The 16576-nt window shown below is 47.7% G+C and overlaps 1 protein-coding gene across 1 annotated transcript in view; it reads left to right on the forward strand.

The window, feature by feature from the left end:
* Positions 1–9718, forward strand: part of PFDN1 (prefoldin subunit 1) — a gene marked incomplete at both ends in the record, with an annotated part of 15052 nt that extends 5334 nt beyond the window's left edge. Inside the window, one exon of the mRNA XM_010185951.1 lies at positions 9634–9718. Coding sequence (XP_010184253.1) covers positions 9634–9718 — 85 coding nt within the window. The remainder of the gene's footprint in view (positions 1–9633) is intronic.
* Between the last annotated feature and the right edge of the window lie 6858 nt (positions 9719–16576).

A 16576-nucleotide genomic window follows, 5' to 3' on the forward strand; every position in this document is an offset into this window, starting at 1 on the left:
CTAATTTGTAATCTGGATATCTTGGTCCAGTTATAGCTCTCCTGCCCTGCTGCTCTACAGAATTTCTCCATGCAATACTGACACTTCAGAGAAGAAAAGACTTCTGTGGCTTGCATGCAAGATGTGTATTTGCCCAGTTCTTTAAAAAATCAGCTTTAGGCAGAGGACTGGTGGAGAATGGCTGCGTCTGATAAATCAGTGTTTGTCAGAAGTATAATATCTTGGTCCAGTTATAGCTCTCCTGCCCTGCTGCTCTACAGAATTTCTCCATGCAATACTGACACTTCAGAGAAGAAAAGACTTCTGTGGCTTGCATGCAAGATGTGTATTTGCCCAGTTCTTTAAAAAATCAGCTTTAGGCAGAGGACTGGTGGAGAATGGCTGCGTCTGATAAATCAGTGTTTGTCAGAAGTATAAGCAGCAGAAAAAAGGGTCTTAAAATAAAAATAATAGCTAATTAAAAAAAATAAGAGGAGGCATTTAACTGTTTAGGAGCATTTTCCTGTGAGAATAGAAGTATGATGTTCAGATAAATCTGTTCTGTTCATCTTTATCCCTAATTTTTTTTCTATGCCTGTTATGTAGACAACACAGAGGAAGGAGCTACCTGAGTAAACGTACAGCAGATGGCTGTAGTAAAGATGGCATCCTGGGGTGTATTAGGAGTGGTGTGGTTGTAGGGCAGAGAGGTTCTCCTGCCCCTCTGCTCTGCCCTGCTCACACCACAGCTGCAATCTTGTGTCCAGTGCTGGGCCCTCAGGTCAAGAAGGACAGGAACTGCTTGAAAGAGTCCAGCAGGGCCACAAAGATGCTGGAGGGAGTGGAGCATCTCCTGCTGAGGAGCGGCTGAGGGAGCTGGGGCTCTTGAGCTTGGAGCAGAGGAGACTGAGGGGGGCCCTCATTCCTGGGGATCCATTTGGAAAGGGCAGTGTCAGGAGGAAGGAGCCAGGCTCTGCTCTGGGATGGCCAATGCCAGGACAAGGGGCAATGGTCCCAAGCTGGAGCACAGGAGGTTCAAGCTGAAGATGAGGCCAAACTTTGTGAGTGTGAGGGTTCTGGAGCATGGCCCAGGCTGCCCAGAGAGGTTGTGGAGTCTCCTTGTGTGGAGACACCCAAAGCCCTGGCCGTGTTCCTGTGTGACTGCTCTGGTGATCCTGCTGTGGCAGGGGTTGCACTGGGGGAGCTTTCCAGGTCCCTTCCAACTCCTCGGATTCTGTGGTTCTGTAAAGCACCTTCATTCTGTCCCTACCTCTTGAAAGAGGAAATCCGGGCTCTCTTTCAGATGCAACCCATTAGTTGCTTCAGTGGTAGAGGGTTCTCTTTGGATCCATGCTGGGCAAGTATTACGTGTTTTGGGGAGCTTGAACTGCTCCTGCTTTTGTGGCCTGCTGTGCCAAATTATTTTGGAAAAAACAATGAATTATGGAACACAACTGACTGATTTCTGAAGTTTTTTCAGGCACTTATAAAGTCACTCTGATATCCTGAAACAGCAAGGAATGCCCATGTGTTTTGATACTGAGTGGATTTAAACGACAGGATTTTGAGTCTTTTCCTGCATTTCCTAAAGGAAACGTTGGAATCAAGGGTTAAGAGTCCTTAAATACTGAGTGCTGGGGTACTGAGTGCTTGCAGAATATAGGGCAGTTTCTCTGGTTTGGTGCTTAAATTGGCTTTTCTGTGGCAAAGGAGAATGGCCAAAGATGTTCTGGGAGGGTCCCTGCCGTGTCCCTGCTGTGCTGGGGAGCCCTTCCAGGTGTGGTGGCACTGGAGATGCAGCCAGGGGCAGGGTGTGTGTCTCTTTGAGCTAAATACAACTAATTCTCTATGTAGTGATTCGACTTCTCAGTGAAGTCACTGCTGAGTGAGGAACCGGGACAGTGTGACAGGGTAACCCATCTGGAGATGCCCAGAGTCAGTCCCTGACCTGATCCATGCATGTCAACGTAATATATACATTTTATGTGGAAAAGCCTTAATACAAGTGAGAAACCTAGGTCTGAGCATCCTCTGACCTAACTGCCTGTTCAACACCTAAAAGGAAGGTTTATTTCATGACCTCTACCATAAAACACTGATATAAAATATAAGGAAACCAAGCCCGTGGGTTGAGATCGCTGTTTTGCACAGGTTTAATACAGAGATGCAAAGAACCAAAGTGCTGAACTCAGGAATGCTACAACTGCTGTCTTGAACTGTTATTTTTGTTTTCTCCAGTGCTATTTGCTGAATTAACAGAATGCTTCAGCCAGTTTAAAAAAAGAAAAAAAAAATAAATAAATCAGGCTTTCTGAGTAGAACCAATTTTCCAAAACAACATCCAGCCTTTTCGGTCACAAATGCTGATTCTAAAAAGTTTCTTACTGATTAGAAAACAACAGCGTGATTGTTTTAGCGCTGGCTAATTTAACCCTAGCGTCCAGAAATATCTCGGTATTCGTGTTGTGCTTGAATTCTTTGGACTTGCTTGTCTTTCCAGCCATTTCTGCGATGTTTGCTGCGTGGCTTTGATGCTTCGTTGTCGCAGGACCGGGGATGTGCAGAGCCGAGGCTGTGCTGGTTCCCAACCACAGGCCGATAGCTGGGCCTTCCTCCTCGCTCCCCATTTCAAAGGTTTCTTCCTGGGCAAGGCACAAAGCTTATTTTTTTTTTTTTACTTGCAACAGTGAATGGATTTGCTTTTCAGAAGGGATATACCCTGATTTTGTGTGTTTTCCTGTGTAGGTTCGCAGTGAAGGGCTGCTGCTGAGAAGGGCAAACCTAAGTTTGCCTGTCAGCGTAGCAGGATCTCCATGGCACTTCATTGCTGCAAATTCCGCCTTTCTCATCACAGATGGTTTGCCACGAGAAAACCTATTTAAAAGTAGGAATTTCTTCAGTTAACCTGGGTGTTCACACCAGCGTTTGCTTGTTTCCGTCTTCCTAGATGTGAACTCATTTGATGTGATGGGTTTGGGGTTTTATGTTTGTTTTTCAAATGTTCTTCCTTAGGAATTTGTGGGGAATTGTTAAAAGTACAGGCGACTTTAGGAATGGATCCTGACTTCCTGTTATTGGAAAAAAATCATTGTTTTCTGCTGCTTGCATATGTCAAATGTGGTACACCCTAGACTGCAAAAAGTCTGTCTGAAGTGCATCCACTAATGGCGCGCTGTCGTCATTTGAGTTTCCTTTGCCTAAATCAGCTACAGGTCATCATTGCTGCGTACTGAAAAGTTACCTTAAAGGAAAATCAGGAAATAAACCCACTAAACCAGGGATATAGTGAGGAAAAGCCTGCTCGTGGTGATTTCACCTCCATGAACTGCGGTCGTGTTTGCGCTGTGTTCCCCACATGGTTTCAATCTCAAATGTTTTTAATTCCTGTGTTACAGAGAGCAGACATTTGCTTGCTTGCTTTTTTTTTTAAAAATTCCATTTATCTCGCTTCCAAAAGAATCGATGATGTTCTTTAAAAGCAGACCACAGGACTATTTGATTATTTTGGGTCATGCTATATTTAATACCCACTTCGAGGTGTATTCCTGCTTGCTTTTTTTTAAAGACCCAAGCATGAACAATGGTATAAATCTACCATCTAGTTAAGTGTCTGGCAATGCAGAAACTGCTGCTTGCAAGCTGTGTTACTATCTTGGCTCGAGGTAACGTAATACGCTGGAGCTATTGACAGATCCCCCCCCAAAAAAAGTGAAAACTCAATGTAAACATGGCCTGAAGCGCAGAACAAGCCCCATGGCCCCTCAGCAGGGTGGGACGGACGTGTTGGGCCGGTTGAGGAAGCAAGCAGCGAGGCACTTCTTGTTCTCTTCCTTTAGCTCCTTAAAGTAAATAGGTTTATGGCTTACAAACGTTCATCTGAGTAAAAGTTGTCCTTGTTGTGGCCTACATAAGACTGGGCTTGGCCTCTTTCCAGCGCCGCTAATCCCGGTCTCTGCGCACTCCGGTGCCGTCGGGCCGAGCTCGCGCGGGTTCTGCTGCCCACCGGCCTTCATTCACCCCGTGCCTCCTGCCCAAACAGCTCCCCGTGCGTATCCACCTCTCCCGGTGCAGTGGTTAAAATGACACGTGAGCTCTAAACCGTTGCTCCCGGAATGTATTCCTATATAATCCTCCCAATATAAGCTGCAGGATTTGTTTTGTGTTAAGGTATGTGCTGCTTTGGCAGGGGGGGAGGGGGAAATAGTTAGGTTTATCTATATTGAGAGTGACCCAACGAGACGGCTGACGACTGAAATAAAAGCAAACATGGGAAAAGCTTCGACTCATCTGTCCCAACTCCATCTGTTTCTGAACAAGCTCTGGCTGAGGCGTGCGATCTGTGGAACGGGAAATTCAGAAAGCAGACTGAAAAATGCAAAACCCTTAGACATGGAGGGTGGTAGCACTGACTATAGTTAGTCATGTTTGGGGTGGTTTTTTTTTTTTAATATTGCTTCCTTGTCTTGTTTGGAGCTGGATAATTCATCTGGGATGACTAAAACCGGAATTTGATGAGCTGCGTAGGGAATCATTTACTCCTGGGTGCTTGCAGTTGTGCACAGCCGGCTCCTGCTCAATCCAGCTGGATTGCTTGGGATCAGCTCGCTGGAAGCTTCTCTTCCATTGGCTTTGAACAGTACTTAAAATGCAGTAATCCCCTACTGAGTACGCTCAAAGCTTGAGCAGCAGTGCAAGTTCAGAATTAAAAAGCATCTTTAAATAGATAAGGGCATGACTGGGCTTAGCCCAACTTTTCTCATGGAGCAGCCTGATGCGAACGCTCGGTTTCAGGAGCAGGATATTCCATGTGAAGGACTCTGCTGTGTTGTGGCACAGCGTGTTAGGTTTTTTTTAAGAAGTACAATAAACACATTAACATAACGTTATGGCTTGGTACAAAGTCGTCGGGTTTATTTTCAGCATTGTAAGAGTTTCCCAAATGCAATGGGAACCATCAAATAGAAGTTATAATGACTTTTTATGTGAGCTGGGAGCCGGGCTGAAAGGACTTTTAGGTCTGTCAGTCAGCATCATTCTCTCAGATAGCACTGGAGCCTTGTAAAATTGTCTCCCTCTGAAATTAGGCAGAGGGGTGTATATTGGTGTCAGCCAGGATTAAAGCTGAGGCTTCCCCTGGTGCCCTGCACAGGTTTTTGCAGTGGTCTTCATGGTCCCAATGGGAAGAGTTGCTTTGAGACTCCTGGACCAGCAAGCTGTGCAGGAGAAACACCTGAACCGTGGTCCCTAACCAGCATGGGAAGAGGAGAGAGTGCTCACATCTGGGACAGCTTCCTCCACCGAAAGCTGCAGACGTAAAGGTTGAAGTTGAATTGAAATTATAATTGAAAATAGGGGTTCTTAATGGAAAACCTGAACTCTGAGCATCACTGGTGCTCCACCTTTAATAACTTTAATGACTTGTATGGCGTAATGAAGAGTGGCGTGTGCTGAACAAACGTCTCCATCACCTCATTCATTAAGAGGCGCATGTTTCGGTATTTAATGTTATGTCTTAAAGTCAAGTAAACAGCACATTTTGGTGCAAACAGGCTGAGTTATGGAATTACTTACACTGTGGACATCACTTTGTGGGTGTGTACGTGTGACACAACGGAGCAGACGGATGATGAAGCTGACGGCATCGCTGAGCAGCCTGAAGATCGTTTTGACCAGGGCATAAGGGAGTACTGTGTAAACACTGAGCAAACGGGCACCATATCTAGAAATTCATAATTGGGAAGGGGTAAAAGATCCCTTCAGAAGGAAACAAGCAATGAGTCTCAGAGAAAGCCTACGAACCACTTTCTAGGCCTTGGGGAAACAAAACTCCTGATGTGGAGCTGGCAGAGGGATGAAAATAGAAACAAGTGGGGAATATTTAGAGTGAGGTTTCTCTTTCAGTTCCCTTGTGCTCTATTTTTGTTGCTTGTATTGCACTTGAGAACCGGCTCTGGGAGGCCGGAGCACGTAGGTACGGCCGATTCGCAAGCACTTCACTGTTACAGAGCTGCTGTTGTTGTTCAGCCCGGGTTTGGCTGAACTCTGCTGTCCTTGAGGACCCCACTTGTCTGTTGCTTTTTTTTCTGATTTTTATCTGTTTTGAGCTTTTACCTTTACCGATGAACAGTGGAAAAATTGCTAAGTATCCAGAACAGGGCAAATCCTGCTCTGTTTTCACCAGCCCTCCCCTTTGAAATGAGTGGGCAGCTGAGATGTGGTGAATGTTTCCATTGCAACCCAGAGATTCCTGGTGTTATTTAACAGCAGCGAAGAGGTGAATGTTACCGAGCTTTGTCATTGCTGCTGTGGTGCTGATCACTTTTCTGCGTCGTTTCGTGTCTGATAGCGTAGGTGTCGTGTTTGACAGCTCTGTTAGTGTGTGCTGCGACGCTTCACGGAGAGAAGGCGGACACGAGCGGACTCACAAACTCCTTCAGGGAAGAACTAAGCCCTCAGAACCTCCCGTGGCTCTTTCATGAGCTTAAAACTTCATAAATAACCACATTAAACTCAACCCAGGCAGCAGAAAGCAGCCCTGTTTCTCCAGCTTGGTAAAACAAAATAAGAAATAAAGTCCTTAAGTTGGTGTTTTACTTAGGGTAATTGGAAGAATGAAATCCAGATTAAATTTAAGCTCTGGTTTATTACAAGTGCCCTGCAGCACCTCTTACCTAATGAGCGAAGCAAGCTTCTGTATTTTCCAAGCGCTGCCGTAAACCACATTATTTCCTTAGGTAAAAACTTTGGCCGAGATCTCCATGATATGTGTAAACCAAGCTAGAAGCTAAAACACTGAGTTTGAGTCCTTATGTTGGAAAGTGAAGCCACAGATTTAAATAGTTAACTGTGCGTGTGGATTTATAGCTTTAATTTTTAAAAAAATGGCCTTTGGCAGGTTATACAGCAGCACCTGTGCACTTCAGGCTGAGGGCTTGAAGGTCTTGTGGCAGGGAATTAAAATGGGTGGCTTGAAGCTGGTAATGGTGAAGATCTTGTGAAGGGTGCTGCTGGCTGAGTCAGGGACACTTGATCCTCTTCTGAGCCAACGTGTGAACGGACACAGGTTCCAGCTCTCTGTTTGATGCCAAATAAAATCGGGGTGGTTGTCGTTGTGCCCAGCTGCCCCCAAGTCTCGTCAGTGCTAACTTCGTCCGTCCAATTTTAATTTGCTGCCGTGTGTCTGCCAGCGCCTTGCAGGAGGGTGGGAGGCAGGGAGGGAAGGAGGATATTTTCCCCGATGACTGCTGTTGACATTTGCAGAATAGAAGTGAAGTCAGCCGCTTGTTTGCTCAAAGGTTTTCGTGCCCGTGGTGCTTCTCAGCAGCTGGGATCGCTCTGGGCCTGTGGTCCCCAGCAGGGACCTTCCCAGCTCCAGCGTGGGGAGAGCTGATCAAGTTGTGTTGGTGCTTAACTTTGTTTATTAGCCCAGGGACATCGGTGAAACCGAGATGATCGATGGTGCTGTGCAATTTGGGGAAGCAAATGAGAAGGTATTCTGTTCTTTGCCCCTGCAAAGAAAGGAAATAATTCAGGAAACGGTCGTATACACACACAGGCTCGGGGAAGCTGTGACATGGGAAAGGACCGATGGCTTTGTTTACAGAGGGCAGCTTGTGTGTTTCACTAAGCAAGGTGAAATTTCAGTTTTCACCCCAAAATCTACGTGGGGGTGTGTGTGAAGGCTGGTGTTTGTTTCCTCTGGTATTGCGGGCTCAAGGTAAGAGCATCTGAACGACGTGGTCCTGAAAAGCAGCTCCTTTCTGGATCAGGCTCCCCATCTAATAGCAATGTAAACAGCTTCTCTTCCCTAGAAGGGCGGTCATGGACTTGATTCTCACAAGACTGAGCCAAACCTGTCTTTTATTTCATCCTGGTGGTGTGTGCTGGGACCTGAAAACATTGCCACTGTGTGACAGTGGCTGTGGGGGCACCTAATGGAAAGGGGGACACTGAGGGGACAAGGAGAGTGAGTGAGGTGTGTTGTAAGGAGCAGATAGAAAGAAAAAAGGCACCACCAGTCATAAGCATTACCTGAGACTGAAAAGAAATGAGGAGAGGTTTGAGAAATTTGCCATGTGAAAGGGAGAGCGGAAGTTGGTGTGGAAAAGAGGAGGTGAAGCGGAACAAGGGAGAGAAGTGGGAGGAGGAGGAGGAAGCGATTGCTCAGCGCAGTTAATAGCAGCACCAAAGGGAGTTTTAATTGGAAACCTGTTATAATTAACCGCAGTTCTGCTCCCATGCGTTTCAGGAATGCATGTGGCAGGTAGTTTTCCTCTTGGCTTGTGGCTCTGCTGATGCAGAGTCTGCTGGGTTTTGAGCCAAGCGGCAGATCCGCATTTGTGTTTAGCAGGCCCTGAGAAAACACGTTAATAATGTCATTTGTCATGGGAGATGGCACTGCCAACTGATTTCAGAGTTTTCTGTAGCAGACGGGGAATGTGCTCCGCTGCTGCCCTGTCTAAAGCCGCTCATTTTAACTGTTGAGGCATGAGCTCCTGTCACCTGGCAGGAAGACGTTGACCCTAGTTGGTGCTGCAGGGAGACCTTGACCTCGCTGGTATGACACGTGGAGGCTCCTTCTAAATCCTCTGGGGGACTTTCTAAGTAGGGCAAGGGGCGAATCTGCGGCTTGTACATTCTTTATGTCTGGAAGGATGAAAAAACAACCATGGAGTGTTCCTAAAATTCATTTGAACTGAGTTGTCCTTTACCTCTTTGTGGGATGCCAGTGCCACGTGCTGGAAAGCTGCACTGGATGCTGGTGCTCCCTCGGGGGCTCACGATGACTGCGTCTGGATGTTATGGGTGCATCTCTCAAATCCCTTTGGCAATTGAAAACTAGAATAACTAGAAAGCAGTGGCTGCAGTTTCAGTTAGAAATGACCACTTCTCAACCCACAGCAAAACCCTCTGAATGTAGAAAGCTGCACCTCCACCAGCCCAAGCTGCTCCAGGCCCTGTCCAACCTGGCCTTGGGCACTGCCAGGGAGGGGGCATCCACAGCTTCTCTGGGCAACCTGGGCCAGGGCCTCACCGCCCTCGTTGTACAGCATTTCTTCCATATGCCCAATCTAACCCTGCCCTCATGCAATTTAAAGCCGTCGCCCCTTGTCCTTTCACTGCAGGCTCTGGTAAAAAGTCTGTCTCCCATCTCTATTATAAGCTCCATCTGTATACTGAAAGGCTGCAGTAAGGTCTCCCTGGAGCCTTCCCTTCTCCAGACTGAACAACCCCAACGCTCTCAGTCTTTCTCTGTAGAAAGCTTTGTTTTTATTGTACAGGTTTGTTTAGCTTGTGAGCACTAAAGTGGTCATGAATAGCTTTTACCCATTGAAAGAGGTTTCCTTGACTATCTGTCATCAACTGATTTAGATCCCTGGCTGTGTGCAGGAGCTGCTTTCACACCATTCAGGGACACCGAGTGACAGGGGGAGATGTGTGCGCATCCGCGTTCTTCCTCCCAAATCCTGGGTGAGGTTAGGGAGCAAGCCTTTGAGGGCAGCCAAGTGGTTTGTGTGAGCTCTCATAGCAATTTCTATTGCTATGTGTGGGTTGAGGATGGGAACTTTGCAGAGGTCACTGTGGTTTGACCGGGTGTGCAACAGATGTGAAAACCCATCCAACAGTTGTCTGTCTCTTCTCTTTCACTTGTAGGTTTATTCTTCAGTCTAAAGGAGTGATTCATAATCAGCTCTTAGAAAAACAGAGGATAGCCGACGAGAAAATTAAAGAGTTAGAGGTAAGTTCTTGGCAGGTAATGATCATGAAAGTAGAACATTGAAGGTCAACAAGATGCTGTGTGCTACGTCCCTTGTTTTTATCTGGTACTTTCAGGATTGTAACCAGGGGAAGCATGGTGCTTGTTACAAGTAACCTATGAGTTATTTCCTGTCACTTAGTTTCTTTGCTAGATCTGCAACGCCAGTAGGATCTCCTTGTTCACTCTGTGTCCTGATACAGCTGGGGATGAGGGATTCAAATGAGATTAGTAGGAGCAAGGCTTAAAACTAGCAAAAGGATGTTTGTGTGGTTATTTGCAGCAGATAGGTGATGTGAAACTTCGCCAGCGCTGTGCATATTAAAAGTTTACACTGGCTCAGGACAATTGCACAAATTCATGGAAGAGAAATTCATTGAGAATTACCAAATATGTAGAAATGGCATCCTGCTCAGGAAGTCCCTGAGCTAAAAATGTCTGGAGGCTGGGAAAGTATGAGGAGGAAGTGCCGAATACGCCTGCCTTGTCCTTACGCCCGGCCCTAGGCATCTTCTTGTGGCTGCTGTTGAAGACCGGATCTAGGGTGGGATGGGGCTTTGTTTTGACAGTGTGGTCAGAGCGCTTCTGTGTTCTTGTGTTTATCTGCTTGGAGTATTCAAGGCAGAGGAGAATATCTAGGAAATACAAAGCAGTGTCTGCGCAAGTTCCAGTGTTCAAACAAGTTATCTAGTGAATCTTGGCTATCTTCTGCTGGTTACAAGTAGTGCTTACAGTTCTTTGAAGGAGATGTACAAAATGTACTTTTCCAAGGCTGTTAGTGGATTTTTTTTGTCTTACCACCCCTAAAATATAATTAATACAAAACCCTGCTCCTTTGTTTTTGGGGGATGACAGAGAAAGCAAAGGCTGAGTTGTGTCAAGCTGTTTACCTCTGGTGTTGTGGAGAAAGTGAGCGTGGAGAGCAGCTAAGCAGGGACAAGCAGGGATAGGAAATCAATGCTCAAACCTCCTCAGACCTGTGTGGCTCTGTCTCTGTTGTCTCCTACTTACACTAAAGCAGAAGCAGAGTTTGTCTTGTTTTGAAATTCCTTCTTAAAACCCAGTTTGCCTGGGAAGTTGTAGGGCAAGCACCATATACTGTGTTGCCTGCAGTGTTTTGTGTGCCAGATATGTAGGGGTTTTGTGTTTCTGGCCATGAGAACTTTCTCTGCATGGGAAAGGCAAGTACTCCATGGGTAAGCTGTATGTTGAAGGTGGTGTTAATGCAGACAAGGGACAGTAATTTCTGTGGTTGTATGATAAGTGATTGTGTCCTGGCTACACTGGAGCCATCCCAGATGCCAGTGGCTTTGTGCAGCCAGTGCTGCGGCTGGGGCTGGAGCACGTCCTAGCAGCACATCTGGATCTGGAAGGGGTTGGAGGGGTTGGCAGCCTCTGTGTTCAAACTGCCCATCGCGCCCTTACTGCTGGGTCCATCGGGCTGTGGTCGGCGTTTTGGCTGCTGTGCCCCCCAGCTGTGCATCTCGGTTTCTTCCCGTTGCTGGTGGGGAATGATCTTACCCCCTGAACTGAACTTTCCAATTGCTGAGTTCAGCAGAATGAGTGGAATTTCCCCCAAATTATAACCTTTGCCATTCTTGCACAAAGCCTCAGAGCTGGCTGCTTCGCAAGTGTGTTTTTCTGCTTTGTAGCTCCCCGTTGCTCTGGTGATGATCACTGAATTGAAGTTCCCAGCAACAGAAACTGTCTCAGAAGGTGGTGGGAGTGGAAAGGTGGCTGCCATATGGGTCATTTTTTGTTCTTAACCATGGATAGTAGGGCTCAGGTTGCCAAAACTTTCAGCAATTTGTTTTAAGTGAACATTCAAGCCCATCTTTTAACTACTCTGCTTCCAGCTGGCTGGCAATCATGGGTTTTCCTTAGGCTTGGGTTTCCTGATGGAAGAGGACAAGCTCTGGAAACTGAGATTTCGGGGGAAATACCTGAGTCCAAGTCAGAGCAGTTATCACAGGAGCAGGGGATTTTGCTGTCCTGAAAACAAGTTGTGACAGAAGCAGGAAAGAATGTGAAACTTTGTGACCTTGTGCTTCCACTGCATCGTTGTAAAATAAATATCAAACCAAGATAGGTTAAAAGTGCCCTCCATCCATTATTAAAACCGGAAGGATTTTACAGCTCGGGTTTAAATTTTTACATCTTTAACTACCTTGTTCCTTACTCACACTTCTCGCTTCGCATGGTTGAATCAGGCTGCTCAGAGTGATCCTCCAGTAGCCGTGTGATGGGGCTGATCTGGTTACTCATGCAGCGTGAGCTTGAGACAATTGTGCCTTGCTATTGCAATGCCATTGCCGAGGTGTTGTGAAATGTGGATTTCTGTTGCAAGCCCGAATTTGAGAGCTGCTCTCACCGCTCGCTTGGTGCTGTTTGCAGAGGAGCACAGCACGGGGTTCGTTGCTGAGCTCTGTGGATGTGTACAGCTGCAAAGCACAGAGAGCTCCTGAGTGCTGACTGTTTGTGAAAATGTGGGTTTTTAACCTGCTTCAGAGGTGTGAGAGGGGTTTCCTGACATTCACAGCTGCCAGAGAGGGGTTTTGCATCTGTTTTGAAAGCTGCTTTTTGCCCTCCTCTGTCGGTCTCCACTGTAATGCACGTTTGCTGTTATTTCCTTTCCCTCACACCCCTCTCTTGGGTTCCTCCGCTGTCGAAGCGCTGCGTTGCCTTTTTCAAGGCAGCATCACCAAACTGGTGTGATGCTGCTGTTTGGTCCTCCCTGCTGCTCAGTGCATGGCAAAGCAGCCAGGAGAACCAGGCCTGTTTGAGTCCAAGGCTGTGAAAATAAGGCTGGGCTGAAATACGCATTGGATGTACTCAGTGAGAGGAGCTGTGTCCTGCAAACACCAAGGGCTATGGATGTGTGCAGGGGGCAAATGCACGGGTCAGGCACTCTGCAGAAAAAGCAAGGATGCTCTACCCTTCTTGTTAAAGCTAAAGTATGAACATGAGTATATCCATGTACATATGTAGCATTCTTAACTTCAGAACTTGTGTATAATCCTGTGGGATCCATATCCTTGCTATATCCTTGCGTATAATCCAAAGGATCCCAAACAGCCGACTGAACGTGAGCCAGCAGTGAGCCCAGGTGGCCAAGAAGGCCAACGCCATCCTGGGCTGTCCCAGCACTGGTGTGGGCAGCAGGCGCAGGGCAGGGATCCTTCCCGTGTGCTGGGCACTGCTGAGGCTGCACCTTGACTCCTGGGGTCAGTTTTGGGCCCCTCACTCCCTGAAGGACATTGAGGTGCTGGAGCGTGGCCAGAGAAGGGTAATGGAGCTGGGGAGGGGTCTGGAGCACCCAAATGATGCTGAGTGACTGAGGGAATGGGGGGATTTAGTTTAGAGAAGAGGAGGCTGAGGGGAGACTTTATTGCCCTCTACAACTCCCTGAAGGGAGATAGGTGTTGGTCTCTTCTTCCACGTACTCAGTGATGGGATGAGAGGAAACGGCCTCAAGTTGCACCCAGGGAGGTTTAGGTTGGATATGAGGAAAAATTTCTGTACTGAAAGAGGGGCCAAGCACTGGCAGGGGGGGCCCAGGGAGGCGGTGGAGTTCTCGTCCCCGGAGGTGTTCAAGAAGTGCCTGGGTGTGGCACGTGGGGACATGGTTTAGTGGCCATGGAGGGGTTGGGTTGATGGTTGGACTCGATGATCTTAGAGGTCTCTTCCAACCTTAACGACTCTGTGATTGTGTGACATAGACTGCCCAGGCAATCCACACGTGCGTGCTTAAAGACCGTGCCAGCGAGGCTCACAAAATCCTGCCCGGATCTCGCAGAGCTCGGTGGCGTTGGCTCACGGCCTGGCCTGGGAGCGTCCTGCCTAGCAGCAGCGATTGGATTTTTCCAGCCCTGATACTATCAGATTCTTGTTGTGTTTCACAGTACGAGGGGTATGCGTTCAATCTATTTTGAAAGCATTCTAAAGGGATGAGCACAGACTCTTTTTAGCTCAGCAATGTTTGCGCAGTATTAGGAGAAAAACCAAGTAATGTTTTTCTTCCCTTGTTTTTAAGGAAACATGATATGTGAGGGGTGGAACAATGCTTTGTTTCAGGAAATGTTATCCGTTTCCATTGTGGGGCTGGATGGATTCTGTTTTTAAATGTGGCATTTTAAAAAGAACAAACTCTATGATGTTATAAAGACATGGAAAATGGATTCTTCGTTAGGGGTGGAGGAAGCGATTATCGCTGTGTGTTTTCTCTGATAGTATCTGATAGTCCTCTTCTCCACTGCTATATTCAGCCTGTTTAGTTGTCAGGCGTTGTCGGACTAAATTGCTAAAAATAACAAATAAGGGGGAGGCTCCCTGGGCAGCTCTGTCTCCTGTGTGCCACTCAATTTAGCTCCTTCGTGAAAAGGGCAAAAGCAACCTGCTGTGTGCTGCTTGAGCTGGATTTGGGTTTTAAACCCTGACCGCAGCGTTGCTGTGTGTTTGTTTCCCAGGCAGTGCTCTCAGTCTCCCGTACATGTGTTGAAGCTTACTGCGGTGGGGATGAAGGGTTGGTTGGTTTATTCTCTGCCTGCATGGAGTAGAAAATACGATTGGGGAAGCTACTTCAAGCTAAGCACTTGATTTCTAACTCAGAAATCCTTCATGTCATCCCTAAATGCCACATCCAAGTGTCCTGTCCTGCACAGAAAACTTCAGTGTAGTGGTTCACGATGGACAAACGAACACCCTGCTCTCAAACACCGCTGCGCTCCACATTTAGAGGCTCATATGGCTGCAAGCTCCTTTTTGGTCAAGTTAAAAGGTGGCTGCATCACTTTTTAGAGCCATCAGAGGTAACAACAGACTCTTCCCCGGCGTTGCCCAGATGCACACTCACTCATGCTGCACTTCCACTTCTCTAATCCTCTTTCTCCAGGAGCTTTACCACGGCTTTGCTGCAGCCCTGAGGCGCAATGGTGGTGCCCCCTTCTCCACAAGTCGACCAGGGCATCTCTGATGGTTGCTGCAGCGGTGTTTTCGTGCCCTGTGGGGACAGAGATTTAAGCAGGCGAGGTGTGGCAGGGGAGCAGCACTGGGAGCTGACGTTTTCCGAGCAGGTACGGCTGGGATGGACCCGCTCAGCTTGGCCACGCACCTCCAATGTGCTCCTGTGTCAGCTCTGTGCATGGCCCTTGGGTTTTTTATGCTGAAACCATAGAGGCAATCCTGAGGGTGGCTTTAATGATGTGAAAACAACTCTCTTGAGATTTGTGGTGTGCTTTGTGGACTGCTAAGAGACCATCAGAAGGTAGCAGTTGTGAGGCTGTTCCCACGTTAGACCCGTTTCTTCCTGGGATTTACAGCGGAGAAGCTCTCATCCATGGTTGGCTGGGGAGAGGCCAGCGCCCAGGAATGCGTGGTGGGCTTTTTAAATAAACAAGGAGGGAAATAAGGAATGCTCCTTTTTGCTTTGGAGAGGGGATGCCTCAAGAATAGGCCTCTGTGCTTTTGCCTGGAGCAGGTTTTACTTGGGGTGAGCGCGCTGTGCTCTCATTCCACTGCTGGTGTACGCGCACGTACCCAGGACATGACTTTAGACACGTGTGGTCTCAGAAGCTGCCCCTTGTTTCCAAGTGTGTGCCTGGAGGAGGTGAGTCCTCGGTTTCAGCCCTGGTGGTTTATGGCCTGGCGTGCTCTGGGGGAGTCTGGTGTGGTTCTGTCGCTGCTGTTCGTACAGGAGCTGTGCCAGACCCATCCGTGCAGCCCAGGGGCTCGGCTCTGACCGTGATTTACAAACACACACAGAGCTCCCGTGGCACAAATCGTCTGCAGTTTGTGGCTTTGCTGGGGAGTAGACTTAGGTTTTCATTTTCTTAATTTGCTTGTCCTGGAAGGTGCTGCGTTGTGGGGTTTAGTTTGGTTTGGGATTTTTTTTCTATTTCTTTCCCCTTCTCCACCCCCAACTTTACAGTATCAGATGTTTGGGAATTCAGGCTGGTGATATCTCCTTCTCTTGCCCCTGATTCACACCTTGGAGTTTCATTAACTCTCCCTGGCCATTTATGAGTAAGAAGTCCAGATGTTCTCTGTCATCAGTAAATGCAGAGGATCACTTGTTCCTAGAGATGATGATCACAGAATAGCATCACAGAAAGTGTTGGGTTGGAAGGGACCTTTACAGCTCATCCAGCCCAACCCGAGCGGGGACATTGGTACCAGATCAGGTTGCTCACAGCCCCATCAAGCCTGGCTTTGAATATCTCCAGGGATGGGGCCTGCACCACCTCTCTGGGCACATCTCTGTGCCTTCACTGAGGGCTCGTTCCTGCTGTCCAGGCTGCAAAGCTGGAGGCTTGGTGTGCTTTCTGAGGGCAGGGGTGGTCCAGCTGCCTCCCTGAGCTTGCTGCCAGCTGGGGAGCATCCCCAGGCACTGCTGGGGGAGAGCAGAGCCCAGCCTGCATGGGCAGAGCTCCGTGGAGATGCTTGTTTTGGAGAAGGGAGTAGCCAAAACTCATGTTTTTTCTTATAGGTCTGGCTGTCTCACAGGGAGGAGAATCTGCATTCTCATTAATCATTTCTGAAATGAAAAATACTCCGAGCAATGAGAAAAAAATAGGCTTTAAAATAGTGAGAAGGGTGAAAGCGTGATGGACACATTGCTAACGCTGTCGGGACAAAAATCATCCTTTATGGAGAAGCCTGTAGCCCTTGGACTGGGGCCATACAAGTTTAAGGTAAATACTGGAGGAACTGGGGCATAGCTAACGCTGCTCTGGTTCTTCCTGTCCCCTAAATGACTCTGCTGATGGGAACGTGAATAACTCGCCCTATTCCTGCTCTCAAGGCTGTGGTGAATCACTGACGTAGCATTTCTTTATGTTGAAA

The sequence above is a fragment of the Mesitornis unicolor genome, unplaced genomic scaffold (assembly GCF_000695765.1).
Source record: "Mesitornis unicolor isolate BGI_N332 unplaced genomic scaffold, ASM69576v1 scaffold12706, whole genome shotgun sequence".
NCBI lineage: Eukaryota > Metazoa > Chordata > Aves > Mesitornithiformes > Mesitornithidae > Mesitornis > Mesitornis unicolor.